This window comes from Maylandia zebra, linkage group LG23 (assembly GCF_041146795.1).
Source record: "Maylandia zebra isolate NMK-2024a linkage group LG23, Mzebra_GT3a, whole genome shotgun sequence".
NCBI lineage: Eukaryota > Metazoa > Chordata > Actinopteri > Cichliformes > Cichlidae > Maylandia > Maylandia zebra.
In genome coordinates, this window is record NC_135188.1 from 33243133 (window position 1) to 33268530 (window position 25398).

The window sequence follows — 25398 nt, forward strand, 5'->3', positions numbered from 1 at the left end:
ACTGATGTTATGGCGGGGTGTAAGTCAACCAGATGTGGGCCAGGTCTGGCAATGATGGCACTATTTATGTTCCTATTTTAGTTAGAAAACCCAAATGCCATGTTGCAATACTATACTGCTATGGTAGCCAACATTTCAAATGCAGGTTTGACAGGTTTGTGAGGGTACACTTTATCCAAAACCTAGTGACGGTTTACTCATCTTTGCCAGTGGGTGGCTGTAGCTCAGGTCACCTACTGATCGGAGGGTTAGTGGTTAGACCCCTGGCTCCTCCAGTCTGCATGTCAAGAGTGTGAATGTGTATGAATGTAGTTAGGAAGCACTCAGTTTAGAGAAAGTGTGTGATTGGGTGAATGTGGCATGTTGTATAGAGCACTTTGAGTAATATGGGAGAGTAGAAAAGCGTTATCTAAGAATTAGTCCATTCACTGTCTGAACAGAGTTTCGTCATGTTACTTTTGCACTATTATGTTCCGGCACATGTTGTTATTACATGGCTTGATTAAGTTACACATTAGGCTGACATCTGGGGTCAGAGCTGAAACTGTTCTGGGCCAGCACAGGGTCAGCAGTGTGTCTGCAACTGACCCGTGGCTGCACACAACTTACATATTGCCCACATACCACAAAGAATGACGGCCCTTTGGTATCCCAGATCTGGCTTTGCCAGAGGTAATCCACACATGGGCCAGCACAGGACCACCAGCGTGTCTGCAAATGGCCTTGTGCTGGCCTATGTGTGGGCTACATCTGGCAAAGCCAGATCTGGGCCACCAAAGGGGCGTCATTCTTTGCGGTATGTGGCCATGTGTAAGCAAATTGTGTGGGCCAGATCCGGGCCATACCAATTTTGCTATGTGGGCTACTGCAGTGTAAATGGAACTTCAGCAGAGCAACATGTTTGTCAAATTAGGGAGGAAAATGTGTTCAGCAAGCTGCTGGGTTTTTGTTACTTTGTGCTAAGGCGGAGTCATGGTCAATTGAACTTTAAATGATCAATCTGGAAGCAAAAAGCCCCATAATCAATGGCCTAATGGTGGAAATACCAATGTTCTGTCTCTGTGATGTAAGAGTTCTGAAATTGGCTCTGACAGCCTGTCTGTCAGGCCAACAGCTCTCCTCCTCTCCTTGAGAAAAAGCTTCATCAGTGTGCGTCACTGTATTTGTGCGTGCATGGTGGTGGAAGAAGTCGGCACACTGAGGGAAGATTTCAGATTTTTATGGTGAGAACATGCTGTGAAAAAAAGGAGCAAGGCAAGAACACTTGCATGTACACATGCATAACAGAGAGTCCATCAGGTACAAATTAACATCACTGGCTGCTGCATATTTTTATTGAACACATTTCCTGCGAGAAATTGCTTCGACTGTTTCTCTTATATTGCAGCTTAATCAGTCGGAAAGAAGAAAACACACTGCAGACTATTGCCAGGTTTGTGCTTTGATATTCCTACGAAGCCAAACACCACAGATTAACTACAAGATTTCACTGTTCAACACAGCGCAAGATCACACACATGACACTGAGGATCCTTCACCACAAGGCAGTCACCAGTTTGAAATTTACTAAAATGGGCCTCCTTAATGACACTTGTTTTTCACTTAGTTCTTCTAACGATGGTTTAAGAAACATTTTTGCTGCTTTGAGAACACTCAGAGCACTTGCTAATAAATCAATCAATCAATTTCGCAACCGCAGTGCCAAAAATAGCCATAAGAAAAAAATGTAAATACAAAATGTCGCCATGAGAAATACATCCATCATAAATATTAAGACACCATTCGGCAGTCTGACAAAGCGCTATGAGGCTGGGAGGGCAGGAGGTTTTGGCAGATTCACAGCAGAGGCGAGATGGAGGAAGACAGAGGGAGGGGAGTAAAGCACAATGAATCAACCAGCCGTCAGTCACCGATGAAGTGTTTGCAGTTCCCGTGTTCTCCTCACCACCGCACGACCTGGCTGCCATAGTCCTCTGTGGTGGCTACCTCCTCTAGCACCTTCACCTCCACCTCCTCCTCTTCCACCTCCTCTGCTCCTCCTCCTCCTATTCCCAGTCTCCAGAGTTCAGCCAAATAGGTCCTGTGCAGCCGCTGTCTCTGCTGCCTCTCCTGCCGTCTCCTGAGCCGCTCCTCCTGGTGTTGCCTCTGGCGGTTATACTGGTAGCGCCGCAGGAACAGCTCCTTGGCATACTCGTAAAGCTCCATGTCGAGGGCGTTGAGCCCTTCGATGCGCCACCGCACCTTCTCGCTGATTCCCACGCTAGCAGCTCGCGTGCTGTTGATCTGCGTGAAGGGCCGGATGAAACGCAGGCCAAACGTCCGTTCAAACAGATACTGCGTCTTGCGCTGAAACTCCGTCAGGCCAAAGAAGGCCATGTTGCGTAGGTTGGACTTGGCGCTTGCGAGCAGCACGCGGCCTCTCTCCAGCTCGCTCATGGACGACATGTTGTAGCATCCCACCAGGCTCAGGTCTGCCAGCATGCGGACTTGCCGGTTGTTAGCAAGGTTCGAAGGGCAGTTCATGAAGTCAGGAAGGGGCACCCCTGTCCAGTCTTCACCGCTGTAACAGGCAGGAAGCTCATCCTGAGTGGGAGGGCGACCATCACACATGTGGAGGGCAGTTTTCCAGGTAGCCCCACGCTGCACGTGCTTCCACTCACTGAGGTAGCGTGACACAGGGTCACGTAGCATAGTGATGTAGTAGAAATTCCTGCAGAGACAGATTAAGAGACGCGTTAGACGAGGTGCTTGGCATGCACATCGCACTAGCTTAAAAATTAATTCCAAGGTAAAGACCCAACAATATTGGACATGACAGGAGGAGGTACCCAACAGCATTCAGAACCAGGCTCCTTTTTTCCAAGAGGTAGATAAAAAATCTGAACCCACACTCATTTCTGTATAAACATAAAGTTCACTAAGTGAACATTGAGCAAACATGTTTAAAAAGGTCCAGGTTTTACTTTGAAGGTCTCAAAGGTCTCCATTTCCAGTCGGCATCGAGTGTTAGCAAACGAGTTGGTGTCTTTCACGCAAACTACAGGCAAAAATGACCGTGTATGTGTGGGCGTAGCCTAACTGGCACAAAAAAAGAAGAGTAAAAGTAAGCCAATATTTACATTAGCATAGCTGAAAAATAATAATGAAGGTTTACCAGCAAAAAATTCATAAATCATAAACATGACTTCCCCTAATACCACAAATCAGGCTTTTTGTTTGTTGTTTTAATGCCATGCTAAACTAAACACCTGCTGCCTGTAACTCAATATTTGCATACTGACATAATTTCACTTACAAAGGCAAAAATTCATATTTCAGCTGATCCGCTCACAGTTTATGATGTTTTTTCAACCACTGCATAGATATATTTTCTTTATCATTCTCTTTTAAAACCTCAAACTTCAACTGAGTTGCAACAGCACGTGGTATTGAGTACAGGCAGTACTCAGAGAAAGATACTAAAGTCGAAGAAACGTGTCAGCGAGTCACATTTTCAACACAGCAAAGGAGGATGAAACTATACATCAAATTTCTCATATCCTGCCACAGTTAAAAAAAGAAATATGAGCGGAAAAAAGATAACACAGCGTTGGAAGTATATGGAGTGCACTGAAAGTCTGATTAGGGTTTAAATGAAAAACATCACTGAGTATGTCTGAGGGTGTTAGAGAATAATGACATTGAAAGAAACACAAACCAAGCACGCATAGCATTTAATATCCTGCAAATGTGGAATTATTTTTGTTTTTGTCACACCAATTTGCTCCTTCCTGCCTCTAGTAATGAGTTTTTTCATCTCCAGCACCTTTCCTGTCTCTGATCTGCCTCTAACAGCGTTTCAAAAATTGCTGTAACCTAGCTGCACGGAAGCCTTTCAGCGAACAAACACAGCTTTCTGCTCTTATCTATTGATTTCAGTGATGACCAGCATAACAACAAGGTGACTGAGGGAGTCATCGGCAGGAGAAATTCAGCCATTTTCAAAAAGTTTTTTTATTCCTTCTTCTAAACGAAAACAGCATAGATAAAGGAGAAATTGAAAATGTTCGTCTTGTGTGCACAGATCACCATGACCTTACCATGTCATGCAGAAGCCTGACATAAGGCCTAAATAAAATAAAAAGCGGAACATTTTCTTTCTTTCATTCCGCAAAGCTGAATTTTACTTTCTGGGAGGTTTCAGCTCCAAGGACACTTACCAGCAATGCTGCACTGGAAAATTCTCTTTTAAACCTATTTGCAGGAATGGTTTCAGCACATAACGCAAAAAGAAATTTCCTCATCTACTGGTCTTATGACTTGTTGATGTACCTTTCTTGAACCAACTGTTACCCTGCAGGTGTAACAATCCCTTATGGTTTGTGTGTTTCTTTTTATAGTGTAGCACATGAGTGTGCATGTGTGCGACTGCGTGATTAGCTGAAGGTGGGTTTAGTATGCTGGTGCTAATAAAAGCAGTGCTGGAACACACACATTTCACATGGTGCTTTAATTTGAGTTACAGTTTTTATCAGTCAGGCATGAAATGCTTCACAGTTATTGTGAAGCCTCTTTATAAAACAAAACACTGTAAATTGCCCCGAGCGACAGCCGACAATTTCTGAGATCTAAAAGTCACAGATGGCTAACACAGAGGAAGAGATGATTCAAACCTAAGGCCAATTAATTAGAATTAATAAACTCTTAATAATAAAAAATTAATAATAAACTCTTTAAATAAATAAAAGAGTTGTGTCTTTGGACTCTGGGGGGAACCTAGAGTACGTGGAGAGAGCCCCGTGCAGACATGAAACTAGTGTACAGACACGAAACCATTGCAGTACTGAGTGTATACTGCAATGGTAAAAATTATCCTAACGAACTCGGATTTTTGCTGCCATCTAGGAAGGGTAGCAAAGTGTAATCATTCATGTGGCTGTTCTATCATTAGCAACTCAAATTTCTTTTATTTGTGTTGTTATTTTACACAGCCCTTAATATCTTCTATGCTTTCTATACTGTTCAAGCCCTCTCGCTCTAAGCTTTCTGCTTAATTTTGCCTTTGTTTGACCTGTTTTTCAAGACATTATACATTTGATTCCTGTTTTACTGAGCTTTTGTAAATTTTTTCTTTCATATTGTTTTAATTTTTAGTCATCGTCCTTTAAGAAAAATACTTTTGATTACATTTTTACAAAGGACAAAATGAAAATCAAAAAAGGACACCTACCATGAAAGGAGAGCTGACTGCAGTGATGTTATAAAAGAAATTAATAAAAAGGAGATGAATTTCATCTCATTTTGCTAGTGGAAGAAAAGCAGAAGTGTTTGACTGTAGCATTAAATACTTCTTTGGGTGATGCAACACAACATTAAAACCAGATGCCAAATATCGTTTAGGTTCCTCGAATGCTGTGAAAACAGTTTTGAATCGTCGAGGTATGGACAAAGGGCCTCTGGATTCAATTCAATTCAATTTAATTTATACAGCGCCAAATCACAACAACAGTTGCCTCAAGGTGCTTTATATTGTAAGGTAGACCCTACAGTAATACATACAGAGAAAAACCAAACAGTCATATGACCCCTTATGAGCGAGAACTTTGGTGACAGTTGGAAGGAAAAAACTCCCTTTTAACAGGAAGAAACCTCCGGCAGAACCGGTCTCCAACTACAAGATGGTGACATCTTGTAGTTTATCTCGCCAGAAAGGTGGTAGTGAATTCTTTTGATTGGAATAATCTGACGTCTGAATCTCTTGCCAATGTAACATCCACATGAGTCCCAGGATGTGGTATTAGCAGAATGCTGGACTGTTGGATAATGTATACCGGATGTAAAAAGAGCATCTGTACAGCTGTAATAGCTTAAACTTCAATGCTAAACTGAATAAAATGTGATTAATTGAGAGAGCATTTGTGCTACAGAGTAAAGACTGCACAGCCAAACAGCCCTAAAAGGTCAGCAATTTAGCAATTATTGCCAGACAGCAATATCAATCAGTTGTGATATATACTTAAGTGAGTGGTGTAATGATATCACAGCAGAACACCCGCAGACAGACACACCATCCAGAGATAATAGCCATGCACAGTGCAAGCTAAGTGAATTACTCTGCCGTCTTTACCGAGTTGAACAGACAGCAGTAGATGGATGGGCACACAAGAGCGCCTCACAAAAACAGCCTTTGTTGTACTTCCTGGAAAACAGCTCAGCCTTTTCCTCCTCCTGCGCCTATCATCTATCTGTACAGCTAACCACAAGACAGTCAGATCAATAAATGTCCATGCAAAGCAGCCTTTGTGTGTCTGTGCTTTCATCATGACCTATTGACAAAGAGCAGTAAATGTCAAAGCTCTCTGCTTACTCGTGTCAGGGACAGAGGCGCGGGTCACGCGAAGAAGGTCAAGAATGATTCCTCACTGGGTGTGTAGTTGGAGTCTTCTCATGCAGCAAACATAAACTCTCACTTTGATCGAGAATTTTATGGCGTTTATGAAAGCAGAAAATAACCATGACCTCAACCATAGGAAGTGTTCTTTTGAATCTGAAGTGGCTAAAGTGCTTTCAGTAGAAACATTTCACTCTAAAACGGAAGGTCTTGTTAGACAGCATTTGTTGAAAGCTGAAGTAAAGTAAATTTGTTTTGGCTACTTGAGAATATTAACTCATTTGTTAGAATAAATGTTTTCCTGCATTCATGAGCTAACGTTTTCTGTCCACTAGTTGTGACAGGGCAGAGAGCGAACAGGAAAGAGGACAAGCATAATTAGCTAAAAAGGGCGAAAACAATAGCAGAGGTTCGGAGTCCTGCAGAGTGAAGGGATCATTTTCTTTTCACATAAAAGAAAATGTGAAATGAACTGCAGAGTAGCCCCTCCGCAAATCACTACCTGAGGGGTTTGTGTCTCCCAGGAATCCCAGGGGCTATATTGTCTGGGGGCTTTTGCCCCCTGGTAGGGTCTCTCATGGTAAATTGGTTGTGGGTGAGGGACCAGACAGAGAGCGATTCAGAAGACCCCTATCAGAAGACCATCAAGGGAACAATTTATCCTGCCAGGGATAGGGTTACTGGGGCCCGGCCAGGCACAGCCCGAAAAAGGGACATGGGCCCCCCACCTGCAGGAGGCACCATAGGGGTCGGGTGCTTTGTGAGCTCCTGGTGGGCCGATCCCTGGCTACCAAGACTAGCAATTCACAGTCATTTAAGGATAGTATTAATTTGGTCATTTTAACATTGTGATACCATATACAGGGTGGGCCATTTATATGGATACACCGTAATAACATGGGAATGGTTGGTGATATTAAAGTCCTGTTCGTGGCACATTAGTATATGTGAGGGGGCAAACTCCTCGAGATGGGTGGTGGCGCGGCTGCCCCTCTGTTGGTCTTCCATGGTCTCTTGTATTCTGAGGGCCTCTGGATGTCTGGAGTTTTGATCTCCTCCATACCCACTTCACACCCTGGAGGACGGGGCTGTGGCCCCCCCACACTCCCTAGCAGATCATTACATGGAGAAACCTTTGGAATGCAAGCATGCTGATCCACACAGGTATGCACACATGGGTATTCACAGACGCGGACTAAAGCTTTCTTGGCTGCTGCCTCAAAGCACACTGTGCGCTGTCTATCTTGCGTGCTGCACAATATCGTTTATTATTTAGTAAATATTGATATCTATGACTAGCTAGTTTATTGTGATGGTGCTTTGTTTTCTCTATTATTATGTTGCTCTTTGTTGTTTGCTGTCTCCTCTGTTTGTTTTTTTTGTTTGTTTCTTTTTTTCTCCATACAGGTGACCCAGGAGTTCTTTTTTTTTTTTCTCTCTCTTCCCCCCCCCTTCTCACCGTCTCTTCTCCCCTTTGGTTTTCTTTCTTTCTCTCCCCCTCTTTCTCTCATTCATTCCCCCTGTCCTATTTATTAAAAAAAAAAAAAAAAAAAAAAATGACAAAGGATGAACTGAAGCTCTGCCATCACGTAATGTCGCATACTGCTGTTTCTGATGTCATTTAAGAAAAAAAAAAAAAAAAAAAAAAAGAGATGGGTGGTGACCATGGTGGCCATTTAGAAGTCGGCCATCTTGGATAGAACTTTTGTTTTTTCAATAGGAAGAGGGCCATGTGACACATCAAACCTATTGGTAATGTCACAAGAAAAACAATGGTGTGCTTGGTTTCAACGTAACTTTATTCTTTCATGAGTTATTTACAAGTTTCTGATCACTTATAAAATGTGTTCAATGTGCTGCCCATTGTGTTGGATTGTCAATGCAACCCTCTTCTCCCACTCTTCACACACTGATAGCAACACCGCAGGAGAAATGCCAGCACAGGCATCCAGTATCCGTAGTTTCAGGTGCTGCACATCTCGTATTTTCACACCATAGACAATTGCCTTCAGATGACCCCAAAGATAAAAGTCTAAGGGGGTCAGATTGGGAGACCTTGGGGGCCGTTCAACTGGCCCACGACGACCAATCCACTTTCCAGGCAACTGTTCATCTAGGAATGCTCGGACCTGGCACCCATAATGTGGTGGTGCACCATCTTGCTGGAAAAACTCAGGAAACGTGCCAGCTTCAGTGCATAAAGAGGGAAACACATCATCATGTAGCAATTTCAAATATCCAGTGGCCTTGAGGTTTCCATTGATGAAGAATGGACCGACTATCATTGTACCCCATATACCACACCAAACCATCACTTTTGTTGTTCCAACAGTCTTGGAGGGATCCATCCAATGTGGGTTAGTGTCAGACCAATAGCAGTGGTTTTGTTTGTTAACTTCACCATTCACATCAAAAGTCCTGTTCGTGGCACATTAGTATATGTGAGGGGGCAAACTCCTCGAGATGGGTGGTGACCATGGTGGCCATTTAGAAGTCGGCCATCTTGGATAGAACTTTTGTTTTTTCAATAGGAAGCATTCCTAGATGAACAGTTGCCTGGAAAGTGGATTGGTCGTCGTGGGCCAGTTGAACGGCCCCCAAGGTCTCCCGATCTGACCCCCTTAGACTTTTATCTTTGGGGTCATCTGAAGGCAATTGTCTATGGTGTGAAAATACGAGATGTGCAGCACCTGAAACTACGGCTACTGGATGCCTGAGCTGGCATTTCTCCTGCGGTGTTGCTATCAGTGTGTGATGAGTGGGAGAAGAGGGTTGCATTGACAATCCAACACAATGGGCAGCACATTGAACACATTTTATAAGTGATCAGAAACTTTTAAATAACTCATGAAAGAATAAAGTTACGTTGAAACCAAGCACACCATTGTTTTTTTCTTGTGACATTACCAATAAGTTTGATGTGTCACATGGCCCTCTTCCTATTGAAAAAACAAAAGTTCTATCCAAGAAGGCCGACTTCTAAATGGTCACCACCCATCTTGAGGAGTTTGCCCCCTCACATATACTAATGTGCCACGAACAGGACTTTAATATTACCAACCATTCCCATGTTATTACAGTGTATCCATATAAATGGCCCACCCACCCTGTACTATTGCTTCCTCCTCCCCACTATTGCCAAAGTGCTTGCTCATAGGGGGTCGTATGATTGTTGGGTTTTCTCTGCATGTATTATTGTGGGTCTACCTTACAATATAAAGCACCTTGAGGCAACTGTTGTTGTGATTTGGCGCTGTATAAATAAAACTGTATTGAATTGAACTATAAACCCTTTTTTATGGTTTTTAATAAAGCTTCTTTATAAATGCAATGACTGTTCTAGTGGGTATTTGATTGATGCCTGAGAATACAGGCTCTATGTTTGTAGATACCCCCTAACATTTAGCATTAGGTGCACCAATTACTTAACATTAACATTAGCTAAACTTGACATAGTCTTGCCAATGATTATTTTTTCCAAGTAATTGACATTCTATAATCTGCAATACAGAGCTGAGAAACTCTAGCTTTCCAACCTTTTCCTGTGATGCTCATTGCTTTTGCATGTTAGTTCTATCCAGCATGATCTCTTCTTTATCAACCATTTATATCAGATATCGTCTGCCTTCAGTCCTAGTTAATTCCACATGTGTCAAATCTTTCAGGCCTGAACATTTTCAATGTTTTCAGGTTCTCGATCGATCGAGCCAAAGCCTGATGCTCATTCAAACCTCAGAAAAGTTTGAACAAAGCTACCTGAAGCTACGGTCAAATAATAGCTCAGTCATTGCCAACACACAACAGTGGGTGTGAGATCATGCATGTTGGTCCTGAAGGCAAAATTAAATCGGCTTGTCGTATTTTGCTGGCGATCAATCTGACACCTTGTCAATGTCCTCGTTGCTGCCTGTCACCTTACCCCACACAGCAAACCTGCAAACACTATTGATCGCCCTCTTTCCATCTCTCTTCCTGATTGTCTCTCTCTTACTCTCTAAATCATCATCAAAAAGCTACAGAGGAAACTCACAGCAAAAGATCGATATGTGCCTTGTTAATTCACTCACTACCATCAAGGACGCTATCAGACTCATGATAAAAGCCTTGATGGAAGCTTTTTATGCCACAGAAAAACCAGCCAATAGAGAAGCTTTGTGGATCCACAGCAATCTTGTTTATTTTCTCTTTTAAAACCTGAAAATGGATTATGTTGTATTTGAGACCCTCGTATTTGCTATGGCTCAGCTTTGTACTGTTCCAATACACGCTGTGAATGAAGTATCGCTTTCTGAGGTATTTCTATCAGCCAAGATGGGAGAAGAAGTGACTCTTAAAACAAGCACAGGGCAGGACAATTTCGCTCCTGAAGCCCGGGGGTTGATAACTTACGCAGTTGGAGCAGATCAATTTTAAAGGTGTTTCTTTGCCCCCAAGGGATCTAACATGGAATTACAAATTGCCTCAGCCACCGCCATCCTTAGTCACACGCTCCTGCTGTCTCCACATTTCAGTTTCATCTTTCCAGAAGTCATTTTTAAATGCTAAAATTGACTGATTTGCCAACAATATTATGATTTGAGTAAATAGAGAAGAAATAACTAGTTATTAGTGTTTATAGTAACTTGTGGTTACTAGTCAGTAAGTAATTTAAGTAAGTTCATTATTGCATTATCCACTTCCTTTCTTTTCATGCTACAAGTTGGAAATAAACTCCTCTTTGTGCATTTACTTTTTCTATGTGGATGACATAGCAGCTGTATGAATCAGTGCACATTATTTCCATCCACCACCCTGTCCCTGACGTATGCTATCAGTTACTAGCTATCACAGGCTGGTATGATAGCACAATCCAGCTACATAGAAGATCACCCAGCCGTCTATCCAAGTTTAGGATTTATTAATACAAATATATTAATGTAAATTTGTATTTGTAGTTCAGTCAGAATAACATCAAATAGAGGTTGTGGAAAATATTTTTCTTTCATTAATTCATCAAATAATGAAAATCTTGTCAAAACAAACCTAAACAACCCCAATGAAGAAGATAATCTGAGTGTTAAACTGTATAAATAAATTCCCCAGTCCCACCCATGGAAAAAAAATCCTTAGATTTTTTTTATGAGGCTAGAATAAGCCTGTATATAAATGTCTACAGCAGCTAACGCTGCATTTAGCTATCATTCTTTCTCAAATTGCCTCTTGGTGAATGGAAGGCTACAGAAGAGCAGAAGGAAAAAGTTAGTTTGAGTTTGAAAAAAACCCCACTACAGACAGCGGATATCTGCAAATCCAGGAACAAGTTAGACAACTAGAAGAGGAATGTCAGAGGGCAGAGGTAAAGGGCACATTATCAGGATGATCGAGTGAAGCTGCTCAGATGAACTGAGACCACAGAAATCTCATCTCATCAGGCTCTGGACCAAGAGGTCAAGCGGGATCCATTTTCACTCTTCTGTACTAATTTAATCTTTGTGTCCCAATTACAAGCAAAATGATCCCTGTCCCCATCTGCAGCACAGCGGGTTCACCGTCCACCAAGCACAGCACACACAGAAACTACAACACAGTACTTTCTCTTTGAGTAGTAAATGGTCTCTCAGAAGTGCACTCTCCCCTCCGAAACATTACCCAGTTGTGGAGAGTATCGGCAGGTACCACTGCTTGATAACTGATACAGAACATAGATTTAGAGGGAGAGCTTGAGGAGAGAAGAGATGGGCAAGGGCTGCACTGTGATCTTCATTGGTCAGAGATATCAAAAGCTATTTTCAGCAATAAAAAAAGCCTCAGGGATGGTGGTGTGGAGACAAGGGGACGGAGAAAGACGCGGTGTCCAGGCAAGCCGGGTGTGAAGGTGTGGTTTTGCTAAAAACTGGGTGATAGACTACCTGAAGAGCTGGAGGCCACTTATATTTGAATTGAGTAATCAACAGTTCAATATAAATTTATATTTGCAACAGAAATCTCCATTTATGAAAAAAATAAAAATGTCTGCCTTTCAGATGTAATTCTCCATAAGGTTCTTTTTTTTCCTTTTTTTAGACACAACCATGTCAAGAATAGCACCAGGGACATCAGCACACTTACCTGGCATGTGCAGACTTAGTCATTACAGTGTCTTAGCCTCAACCTTACTTTGACATCTTAATCTTTGCAGCTTTGTCAGGTGTCAGCTTTTCCTCTCGGTCCATGTACATAGAGTAGGGATAAAAGGAAGACTGCACTTGAAAAGGATACTAAAATGAAGTAAAAAGGACTAAAAAGGACTAAATCTGAAGTGTAGTCCCTAAACAATTTAGCAGTTTCATTTGAATCCTTTTTAACAAAAACTTCCTGCTTTTGATTTTTTTCCCCTTGTTTGAACAAAATCTAAACACACACCAAAACACAGCCAGTCCCCACCCAGCCCCACCCCCCTCCCCCACAATAAAGTCTGTCTTCGACTGTCCCTAATCCCCCGAAGGAGTATGAAGATTACCAAGATCCTCTGAAATATCTCTTATTTCTCACTAAAATACAGAACACTGCTCACTGCCTTAAAGAGTGCAGTGAAAGCTTTGATTTTTTTCAGAATTCGGGCAATTTTACTTTTTTTCCTTCTACTTTAACACTATTTCTTTACTTTTTAGGAGAAGGATTTAAACCAGACATTTACACACAAAAGAAATGTCTAGATAAAAGATACTTGTTTGTGTAACTCTGTGTCTCTCTTATTATGGTTAGATATCAATCAACAACCAGACTACTAAACAAGCAGTTGGTGACAGTGGGAAGGAAAAACTCCCTTTTTACAGGAAGAAAGCTCTGGCAGAACCAGGCTCAGGGAGGGAAGATTGGCACTTATGTCATTTTTTTTTTCCAGTTGAAAATGGAGAAGCAAGAATTACTTCTCTGAGATAAGGTGCTGTCTGAGAAGTGACACCTGTCATTCAGGAGAATACTGCTGCAGTTACCCACACCCTAAGCACTGGTGTAAATGCTACATAGCTGTAGTAACTTTCCTCAAGCAAAGCAATCAATGTTACATGTATACTGGGGCCGTAAGGTTGCAGTTTTTCAAGGCAGTTATACATGATTTTCATCAGATGTCAAATGCATCAGTGATCTGTTAAAGACTTAAAACAATAAATAAAAATAAATCATACATAAAGTATAAATAATAAAGCATAATAAGTAATCAGAGTAAATATCAATAGGTCAACAGTTTGGTAAAAAGAAAAAAGAAAATAAAATAATAAAAAAATATATATTGTAAATGTGACCTGAATCATAAAGCATGTGATTGAGGTCACCCTTTACAATGATACTGGCATAACAAGCTAGTATTGAAGGCTATTTTGAATGCAGACAGACGTCACTAAGAATCTGGTGAGGATATGTTGTGTCACGAGTGTGAAAAGTGTGAAAAGACATACGCTAACACATACCTCGGATTGAGCGCATCAAGCGTCTACACCTCATCATCAAACACTTTGTGTCATATACCTCGTCTGGCGCCACCAAAGGCTAGTCAGAGCTGTATAAGGATAGGAAGAATTTGCAAAGGAAAAAAAAGCCCTCAATGCTAAACACGTGGAGATTTTATCCCTTGTCAGCCTACATCACAATATCAGGCTGCTGCATAGGATCTCCCAAAAGGCCTGTACGTTTACCCTTTCCTAAAAATAAAACTCTGGTGTAAGGTACTGTACATCTACTTTTCCACCCACAGCAAGTGACAAATTAGAAGTTGTGAAATGTCTCCTATACAGAGGTGTGCAAAAATCTACACTCTACATTTCAGACTGGTATCTTTCTGTTCTTTCAAGGATACAGTGTAACATTTAGGCAGATTATAGTTTCGTATGAGATAATGCCACTTATCTCGTAAGTGGCTAACTTAAAATCTCTTAATTTTTTAAAATTAGTCGCACAGAATTACAAAAAAAAAGACAACAAAGATAGTAGACATGATAGTCTTAGGGGCATCAAACTTTACACGAATATCAGAAACATACATCAGACGTCTATGGCGTTATTTTTGTGCCACTATTCTGAGCGCACATAAAAAGAATTTGAGCACACGTAAAAAAAAAAAAATTCCAGGTGCAAGTGTTGCATTTTGAGGAGAAATTTATTTTTGAGCGAAGAAAAGCTAAATTTGAGTGAACAAAATTCATTGCTGCGTGCAAAAAATGTATTTCAGTGTTTGCTATTATACACACACACACACAATAGGAGCCCCGCTCGCTCAGTTTTTGCATTTGTGCTCGCTCGCAATGTGTTGCTTGCGCGCTCAACTCTTTCTGTACACAGTTATATTTGTGCCACAAAACCAGCCAATCACAGACTTGGATGCAAAAAAATCTGATTGGCTGTTTTGGTCTCCAATCAGCTCAAAATGACGAAATGCAATATCCCAGAATCCATTTCGTCCAAAACTCAAACGAGGCAGTGGCAGAGGAACACAGAGTTTGAAATATTACTCTTTCTGGGTCACAAAATAAACTTTTAAGATATTTTCATGCGAGAATGGTGCTGTGTAAACTTCAAATATCTGCTCGATTTATCAAGACATCACATATTTGCAAAAGTGCTCTAACTTTTTCAGAGATGCCTGTTACCCACGACCTGCCTGGGTGCACACTTGGGTTAAACATAATATATAAGGCTGAACTGACAGAATAGTGGCACAAAAATAACGCCATAGACGTTTATTGTCTAAAATTAAATCATAGAATTGTCAGGCCTGAACTTTCCAGGGTCGGCTTGCCTAGACTACACACTAATGTTTAAAAAACACTAAATCAACAGTATCCTTTACTTTCATTGTTTGTCTCTTCAGTCGCTTGTCGGGTATGCTGCCTGCCAACTTTGCATTCCTAACAGTTATCTTCCCCATTGTTTTAAATTGTACTATAACAGTAGCACAAACTAGCATTGTCACACCAGCCAGTGCTAGCTTTTTTTGGCTTCAGATTAATAACCCTAAGTTAATAAATGGTAAATGCAATAAGTTAAGCAGATAACATGCACAGGAATATTTCTCATAAAAACTAGCCACTATAAGCTACTGTCATACCAGAAGATGTAAACTGTATGTATGAAATTAAACGCAGAAGTAGATTTTACTGACTATGAACTGGTGTAATTAAAGTTGTTGTCTTTAAAAAGTTACAAATTGTCATTTAAAGGAATCCCACACCCACTTGGAGTGTTTTTATGATTTCTGGTTCCTGGAGTTCTCATTTTCTTTTATTTTTGCATTTGTCACACCGATTTTTAACAGCTGTGTTGTTGTCAGCAGCCTGAAATGACCTCATGCGAAAGCATAGACACTGAATTACAGTCAAAGGCAAGGTTGACAGTAAAAAGACAGCATTATGCCCACAGACATTTAAGGTCTCCCCCTTCAGAATGAAAGAAAACCTCAATAATACACACCCCTCTCTGAAATCTCCACATAATCTGACTCATCTGACACATCTGACTCATTGCCACTGTGAGGGAAGATTAATGTCAAGAGACGTTTTTCTCCCAATAGACTATTATTTCCATAAATAATAAAGTATTTCAGTATGTTGATCAAAACTTTCTTACCTTTTTTCCTTCTTGGTTACTAAACCATGTCAGCTTCCTGTTTCTTGTCTTTCCATATTTTAAAGCCTTTAAAGCCATTATGGCCATCAGTAATAGGGTGCCATTGCCAGATTAATAGCTAAGACCACATTATATGTGTAAGGAATCCTAATTAAAACCCTGGCTCATCTGTGTTCTGGCCATTCTTTGTTTAAATCTGAAATAATGAGGTCAGTAGTAAGGCTACACTCTCTGACTGCTCAGTGTGAGGCCAGCAGTCGAGGACGAGCAAGACTGCCTGGCAATTCAAGCAGGGCTGACATGTGGCCTTACAGCAATTTCATACCCCGCTGCGATCTGAATGCTATAGCCCCGTGCTGTGAGCACAGCCCTGAAGGAGGCTTTGGCAGTGGTGTGCCTATCAAAAACTACTTGAAGTGGCCATGTAAGTTTTACGTGTTAAGAGGGAAATTACGAGACATAAGGATAGCTGGATATGCTGCTTAGATTAAGTCAGGGGTGGATGGGGGGAAAAAAACGGGAAATGGCAATCACAGTTCTCATTATATTCTACTTTTGTGAAAGGAGTGTTTGTGTTGTGTTGTGTGTTATCAAATTCACTGTCACCAGCTTGCTGCTGGTCTTACAAGCAAGAAAAACTGTTTGCATGATGCATCCCTATAGCTGAACACTGAACCTGTTTTATGCCAACTCACCTAAAAATGAGGAGCTGATTAGTGATCAGTCTCTAATTTTAGTTGTTTTTTTTTACTCACTCACTGAAAAATCTTTCAATATGTCAACAACCTACAATGACAGCAGCATAAAGAGAATAAAATGATAATTACAGATATGAAACATTTCCACCTATTACAGAGCAGGTATGGTCAAGTTTCTCTAATACCCTGCTGTAGTTTATGTATTTGCTTGTGTTATTAGTTTCCACACTGGCAGTGTGTGTGGGAGAGAGGTGACTTCAAGGTGACTATGAAGTGCTGCTCGAAAGCAGACAGATGGTGCTTCTGTATCCAGAACATACCAGCAGGACCAACAACACACAGCAAATGTGCAAAATATTCCCGAAGTACATTAATAAGAAGAATCCAGGTAGAGAAGATATTTCATCACTGAATTGTGTGACCATGAAAAGAGACCGATTTCAACACAGCCAAGGTGTAGATTGTGAACATGCCCTGAAATATTCTCCACATTCAGGGTACAGCAAAGAATTTTTAGACACACTTCACCTCATTTCAAAATCCCCTGAGACCAAAATATGTTTCATTATGCAGTCAGCTAGAGAAAGCTGGGAAGCTTCAATGGACATATACATTCTTGCCTAGTAACCAGTCGCTTTGCATGACATGACCTGATTAAAAAAAACAAACAAACAAAAAAAAACTGTAGTTAAGTTATCAAGTGCATTGTTTTTTACCTTAGGGGCCACATTCATACAGTTGCCACATTCCATTTTATTTTTTATTAATATGAAAGTTTTCCCACCATAGTCAAAAGCAATTCTATAATCAAAATGATTAAAAACAATGATTATTAAAGGAACTCACCTGCTGGAGCCTCCCTTGTGTTTACACTGGGACAAAATCATAGAAATATTTCACAGGCAGTGGAAAGATTATGCAAACCTTTAGTCTATGAAATGTTGATGGACTGAAAAAGACAATCGACCTTGGTAGCAACTGGAGGAGTCCTCTCAGCAGCTTCAGTGATGTCTTATTTATAATGGCAGTCTATAAGGAAACTGCTTTCTGTGTGATTTTTAAGAAAAACATTTTTAACCAGAATAATGCCCAATGGACGAAATGGGAAAATGGGAAACACCATCGGTTCACATAGAGAGAGATGGAAGTCAAATGAGCTTCATCATCCAAGCTGCCTTATCCAAGTTAGCTTATCCATGCCTTATCTTATTTTCTCCATATCCAAGAACCTAAACCAGCAAACTGAAGAAGATCCACCTAGTGTTCACTACATTAATTGGCTAAAAAACCACGGTGTCTCTCAAGTCATCAGGTGGAGATCTTTTAAATCTTCCTCGAATCAGATCCAAGCATGATGAAGGTGTTTTCAGTTACTGTCTTCCTGTACTTTGGAACAAGCTTCCTGTTGACCTGAGATCAATTACATCTGTGCACACATTCAAAAACAGACTAAAAACCTTTTTTCCCCGCACAGACTTACACTTAACAGCTGTGTTTTCTCTCCATGTTTTCTTTTTGCCATTCTCACAGTCTTAGGCCATTGTAAACCTACACAGGTTCTTTAGTTTTTATCTTATGTGTTAAGCACATTGAGTTTATATATAATGAAATGTGCCATAGAAATAGAATTGCCGTTGTCAAGGGTGACTCACCTGGAGGCAAAATGAGGTCCTAGGTCAACTGATGGTCATCCTGGTAGGAAGGACAAGTACCCACAATGCCCTCACCTAAGCCTAGTCCTATAAAGTTCACTCTGTTTGTAAGACCAAGAAGTGTTATATCAAAACAATCTGCAAGAGTGGAAGCTGCCCTACTGGATGCTGAAAGACAAAGGAGCAGATCCGGAGCAGAAACTCTTTTCCACCAGAGATCGCTACAACTACTCACAGATCTTGTGGTGAATCTTGTAGCGGTCCCTGCACACAGAGCTAAAGGAGACTGCAGTGGGCAGCACATAAATGCAAAAGGCTAAAATATAGAGACACAGCAGCAGAGGCAGAACAACGCAGCTGGTGTACTCAAGTGTTCCCTATAGAGGTGGGATGCAGCACATTTGTGTGTGGCCACGTCAACAACCAGACTCCTGGAGAACATGGGGGTTCAAAGATGGGCTTTTCAACTTACTGTACTATCAAGTCAGTGTTACACCCTGCTGAGTGAAGAAGCAGCAGTACCTTTGGAAGAAGAGGAAAAAATTCTTAACTAGGCCATAGATATCCAACGTGAGGGGTAAAATCAGAGGAGGGCACGCCCAGGATGCCAAGTATTAATGTAATGCTCTCTTGAAGTTTCGTAGGCTTATTAAGGAGAAACCCATGAAGGACAGTGCCCTTCTGATGACCCTGGTGAATTTTTTTACCCCTCCCACCTTTACAACACTGATTATTCTTAGGGATGTAAACATCAAGTCTTATAAGCTTAACCAGAGCTATTTCCATATGGCTGCCAAGTTGCAAGACTTGCTTCTACAAGGACTTTGCTTAAGTCTAAATTTAATTAAATCCATTAAATGCTGGAAAATTTAATTCAATGAAATTTAAAGGCGCAACACAGGAAAGAGGCAACAAACTAGATACAAAACCTTATTTGCGAGTCTGTGGGGACTGACTAGCCTGAAGCAGCTGTTAGAAGAATGGCAGTTCCTGGATTTTCTACATTGGCCCTTCCTTTTTCCTTTTAAGCCTTTTTCTAACATCCTTTTAAAGCTTTCATTGACAAACTTTGATAACAGAGCAAGCTGATGCTTTACAACTTTGAATTACATGTCTTCACTTAATGTGACAACAACTCAAGAAAAGAGTTATGACCACTCAAGCGGCATCGGTATTGAAGAACAAGCTGATGTGGGTTAATCTACATTTGCAATAGCAGGAGTTAAACAATGGAAGCAGGATATGCCCGCTCATCTGGGATATGATGAGATCAGCTCCAGATAAATGATACTTATGCACGGACCCTCCAACTATACACGGCAGGTGCACAAGCCAAAAAGGTACAAAAGCACAAGCTTAACCTTGATGAAAAAAATCAAGCTAATAAAGGTCTCTGAAACATATAAAGTAGCAGAAAATGATAAAATATAAACTTTTTACCCATGTTCTGTGTTTTTGTCTGTCTCTGTCTGCAAACTACATCACATCCTGCTTAATGTAGCCTTGAGATAAAAGTAGGCTTCATCTATTCCCAGGTTTGATCACTGACTGTCTGCACTCTCGTCACTATCTGTGACTTTAATATCAACATGCTTTGACTAAGTTGGATTTTCTTTTGCAGTCAGACGAGGGAAAACGTTTTGAGTGCTTTGCTACTTATGATTATGCCCTAACTTCGGTATAGTATAAAGCAGCGAGGATTATAGATATTTGGGAAAACAGCTCTAACACTATTTAACCTCTCTTTAGAACACAGGGATCAAGGCTGAAATACAAATAAATCTAGCGAGGCAGGATGATCTTACAGAACGGATCAGAGTAGCATTACATATCGTATTAAGATGAGTCGTAACACGTCTCTATAAAAACGCAAACACACACGGACTCAGTTCTATTTCTCCTGCTCCCTTCGCTGTGTGCGTCACAGTCCATCGTGAATGGTCTGCATCGCCTGAAGTGACAAAACAAGAGTCTTTCAGTTCTGATAAAGCTGCATGAAACCTGGTGGCAATACAGATGACTCTGCGATTCAGCAGCTTTAATCTAAAACGACAGAAAGCCTTCCCTTAATTGTTCCTTTCCTTCCACGGCGCTCTGCGCTGCGTAATGGTTCCCCAATATTTCTTCCTAAAGGTGGCGGACAGAAAATCAAGCAAGCATTATGCTGCGGGAAATGAAAACTTCGGGTGACAGATTTGTGGCTGTTAAGTGAGTTATGACTCACAGCTCTTCCAACAAATTCACGGGTATAAGCTGAGTTGTGACTCATGGTGCATTTGGCTCCGATTTGATACCTTCTTCTAGAACATACACACAGCAAATTGCAGCAGCACACTGAATGCCATTAGACAGCAGACGCTGATTCGATCCTTATTAAGATGCCAGATTTCTAAAAGCCACTCAGGAGCAGCAGTGACCTCTGACCTTGCTGTGGAATGGCAGAATGAGTGGTTCTCTCCATGGATCAATGTCACATTACCAGTGAGCTCGTCCCCCGAGGTACTTTGGTGTCCTATATCAGCGATTGTCTGGTGCATATGAGCCACAGAATAATTGACACCCACAAGTGTTCATTTTACAGTCATTATCTCCATGAGGGGAAGCATGATCTCCCATCTACCACTTCCTGTTTTCTTTTACTCACAACACAATATAAAATGACTATTTTAAATAGAAAGGGCTGCATAAACCAGATTTGTTTCCATCTTTAAACATGAAGTCACCTCGCCAGCCAGCTGAATGTCAACGCTAATGAGTGCTGATTATTCTCTAGCCATTATATTGAGTTGACAAGTGTTGACTGAAGTGTTGTTGATTCACTCATAGCGCTGATTTGGCTCTGAGGTGACACCTCAAAACTATTCCAAAGCCTTAAATTAAGTCTGATGGCTGCCACTGAGAGCAGTTAATGGATTTGGAGGATTCTTGAAGGCACTCCTCGCCCTCGTCTAGCCCCTTTAACACTCACAGTAACATATGGAGATTTGCTCTCTCAACCAATTGCAGAGCAAATTGGCTTCAACACGCAGCCGGAAAACCTCAGAGGACCGTGCCCTTCTTAAGTGATTTACTACCTTAAGCTTAGCTGTGCTGCTCCTGTAATTACAGCAAATTGAAACAAACCTGCGGATGAGGAAGCGACTTGTCTGCTCAGCTGTTTGCAAGTGTGCTGGAGTGGACATGCAATGCGGTGCTCATGTTGACACTGCAGCTTTATCAGCCCTATACCCTGCATTACATGCCAATAAGGAGAATTGGTGTCATGACCTACAATGTTGATTTGGCACTTCAAGATAAGCAAAGCAGATATACAGTGGGAGAAAATAATTATTTGATCCCCTTCTGAATTTCTAAGTTTGCAACTTACAAAAAATAAAAATAATAATAATACATTTTATTTATAGGTGCCTTTAAGGACCCTCAAGGCCACATTACATTAGTATCAATCAATTACAGATCATTACATGTTCGAAAACAAAAAAAAAAGAGTCAATCAGTTAATCAATACTCCTGATGGCTGCTTCTTATGTGTATTAAGCACATCTGCCACAGAATCGATTTCTTCCATTCCAACCTCCCCACCAGAGAAAACGGAGCTCTCTGGCATCAAATTGATCTGCCATGTTTGGATTAGATTTAACATATTGATGATTGGTGATTTAACATATCACCTTACCATCTATCTCATTGTGATACCATATACTATCACTTCCTGTTAAAAGGGAGTTTTTCCTTCCCACTATCGCCAGAGTACTTACTCATAGGGGGTCATATGATTGTTGGGCTTTTCTTTGTATGTATAATTGTAGGGTCTACTTTACAATATAAAGCACCTTGAAGCAACTGTTGATGTAATATGGCCCTGTATAAATACAATTTGAATTGAATTCTTTTTCTGCTAAGGGTGCAGAATGACTTCAACAGATTGATGGACCAATGGGCATGGCCAAGTAAAATCTTTGACAAGAACCTTCCTCCTTCAGCTGAGCTGAAGCTTCAAGCTGCCAAACAGCAGCCAAAAAACTAAAAGACTTTTTGAAGTTGTCCAAAATCCTTCCTGAAATGTCTGCTAACCTGGTGATCAACTATAAGACACATTTTACCGCTGTCCTTGGCAACAAGGATTTCTTCACCAAGTGCTAAGTCATGTTTTGCTTTGGAATCAAACACTTATTTTATTGAATGATATGCAATGATATCAATTTTATGTGTTTTTTTTCCTGCATTTCTGCCTCTCTCCATAAACACGAAGAGAGTGTATTTCTTTGTAAGTGAGCAAACTTACAAATTCAACAAGGAATCTAATAATTATTTGTCCCAATGCATATCTTAGCCTATTAACTATAAAATTACAAACACATTTAAAAACACACAAAAGAATACAGTGATTTGAAATGGAAATCACTGCATGGGCTCTGGAACACATCTGAAAAGCATTTTCTCTCAATGTAATTCACCCCTGACTCATGCAAAACTCCCCGGGCTAAAACTAATTCAAGATGAACTGAGGCAAAGTGGAAAACTGTCTAGTGGACTAATCAGAATTTGAAATTCTTTTCAAATCTCATGAATGCCCCCGGAGCTAAAGAACGATTGTCTACGTGCAATCACTGCACTCAGTTCAAAAGCCAGAATTTGTTTTATTGGGGAGGTGCACCTAACTGCCTGCCACACCATTTCCAAGGAAGCCCATTGTCTTGATTATTTAGGTAGAGGGTTAAATATGATGTATTTCCATTTGAGAGGGTTGCACAGATTTCAAGACTGTAGCTCACACGTTCACTCAGTTCAGTATTTAGCAAAAAACGTGCCAAAAAATGTGTAGGAAAAATATGCAAGGTGAATACATAAAGGATCGTCAGGTTTTGATGATGAATTGCTTAAAACATGAACAAACTGTGAGAGCCACCTTATTAACACTTGCTTGTTGAGTCACTCACTCATTAGTTTAGCCTGATTAGTCACTTATCCGTTTGCCCTTTTGTTTACCTACTTAATGAATGATTGAATTAGAATACAGTTGACTGATTGGCTTTTTAATGCATGCACTCATTCTTTTACTGACTGATTGAGTGAGTGAGTGTGAACGAGAGGTTAGAGATGTCTTTAAGTTTCATTTTCAAATTAATTCATTTATTTCATTGATTTATTCATTCTTAAGCTGATAAGAGAGCCAAATGCTTAAAGTGAATAAATGAGTGAATCAATCTGAATAACTGAGGTTGAATAAATTAGGAATCAATCACTCAATCAGTGCCCTGTTGCATACATATGTCGGAGAGACTATGGCTAACTTGAATAGAGGAATAAGCAGACTTTATTTCTATTTCATTGTTTGGCTTATTAACACAATGAATAAGTGATTCAAGAGTGATAGTGTGCCTCACTTATGTGTAGCACATACAGTGGGTTGACATAAAAGTAAGAGGTAGCTGGTTGAGTGAATTTGTCTGTTTAAGAAGCAGTTAAAACATGAATGAATGAATGAATGAATGAAATAACCATAACCGTGACCATATCAGCTGAGCAAACGGATCCACTGATGAAATAATAAGTTAATCAAATCACGTTCACAAACACGAGATCACACCTGTCCAGCAGGTCACCCCTCACCTTTTGCCATTTGGGGTGTTCTTCTTGTCCCTCTTGTTCATCACTACAGGCACGCAGCTCGTGAGCTCGGTCCAGTCTGCATGCAACCCGCAGCTCCAGCCCGTGGAGAACCGCGAGAAGAGCCACGATTCGGCTTTCCCGGGCCGGTGACAGGTGCATTTCCTCTGGCCGGCCAAGCAGTCGCAGGGCTGCTCCAGCTGGATGTTTTTGACCAGGTGCCGCCCAAACGTGGTCCCGCCGGTCTTCTGTATGTGCAGGAACACCATTACATCGTCCCCGCGGATGTTGAAGTCGACGCGCCGGTCCAGGTCCCGTTCCGTGAAGTTGAATCTGGATGTGATTTTGGAGGGGAGATCCTCGTCCGCCTCCGGCTCCGTATAAACCAGCTCCAGCCCCGCAGAGTAGCGCTGGAAGAGCCCCTTCTCGTCACTTCTGAAGTAGCAGGTGTTGCTGTCCGCCGGGCACACATACTGATAGCCGATCATGAGGAAGAGCACCGCCGCAATGGGGATGAAGATGAGTCTATTGAACTTCTCCTCCATGGTGGAAAACTCCTAAATCACGCCGTCGGCACAAACGGTAGCGTGACGTCCGAGTGGGTCCTCTTCCTCCCCCCGTCTCATCCTGCACTTTGAGCTCAGGGTGATCGCCCGGAGTCTAAGTCCCGACGGCAGGTGAGAGCTCTTCCTGCAGGGAAGCTTTGACCGGCCTCGTCCTGCACCAGGACAGCACCACTTCTCAAACTTAAGGCTGTCACTTTGAGTCCAGCTGCTTCCTCAGAGGTTTAAACATATTTCAGCTTAAATGTGTCAAAGTGCTGCCATAACTCTGGTGCAGTAACAGCTCCCAAGCACTCAGAGCGGAACCACGCATCCACGCTCGCGGACCTGCCAACTGCTGATCGGTATCTTAGCCAAGAGTAGAGCCAGGAGCAAGAGACAGACAATTAAGAGATAAACTTCCGCTCAAGACTTTCAAAATACATTGCTTTACCATATTAAACTAACATGAAACAATTGAGGTAAGGTCCAATTAAACTACATTGCTTGACTATATGCAGTTAAAAAATAAAAGAAATATCAAGGCAATATATTTTGCATATTCTTTATTAATGATTTCTTGTATAATTTTGTTTCTTTCAGCTTGTTTGAACTCTGAATATTGCTTTTCTAAATAAATAAAACTTTTCACTGTATCATTTTGATTTGAGGGTTATTCACACTGTCCCAGCAACAGTCCATCAAAACTACACTCAAACTACAAATTACTCATTACTCAGTCCAGACAGACTAGCTAACGCATTTTAGACCTTGGGCCTGTTATAAGCTGTTGATCAGCCCAGATCATCCATCCCTATTCTTCAATAACCCAGTTTCGCCTTGCCTGTTATAGGTACTGATGTACTTAAATCACACAGGGAGTGCCAATGAGTGAAATCACATGGAGTTCATGCTTTTATCTTGAAGTACAAATAGTACAATTTCCT

At 41.1% G+C, this 25398-nt stretch overlaps 1 protein-coding gene across 1 annotated transcript; it reads right to left on the bottom strand.

Moving 5' to 3' along the window:
• Positions 1-1203: 1203 nt before the first annotated feature.
• LOC101476698 (heparan-sulfate 6-O-sulfotransferase 3-B) lies at positions 1204-24810 on the bottom strand. The gene is made up of 2 exons (XM_004570400.4): positions 23913-24810; positions 1204-2710 (listed from the first exon to the last, which is right to left on the bottom strand). The coding sequence occupies exons 1-2, from the start codon at positions 24452-24454 to the stop codon at positions 1942-1944; spliced, it is 1311 nt and encodes a 436-aa protein (XP_004570457.1). The 5' UTR covers positions 24455-24810; the 3' UTR covers positions 1204-1941.
• Between the last annotated feature and the right edge of the window lie 588 nt (positions 24811-25398).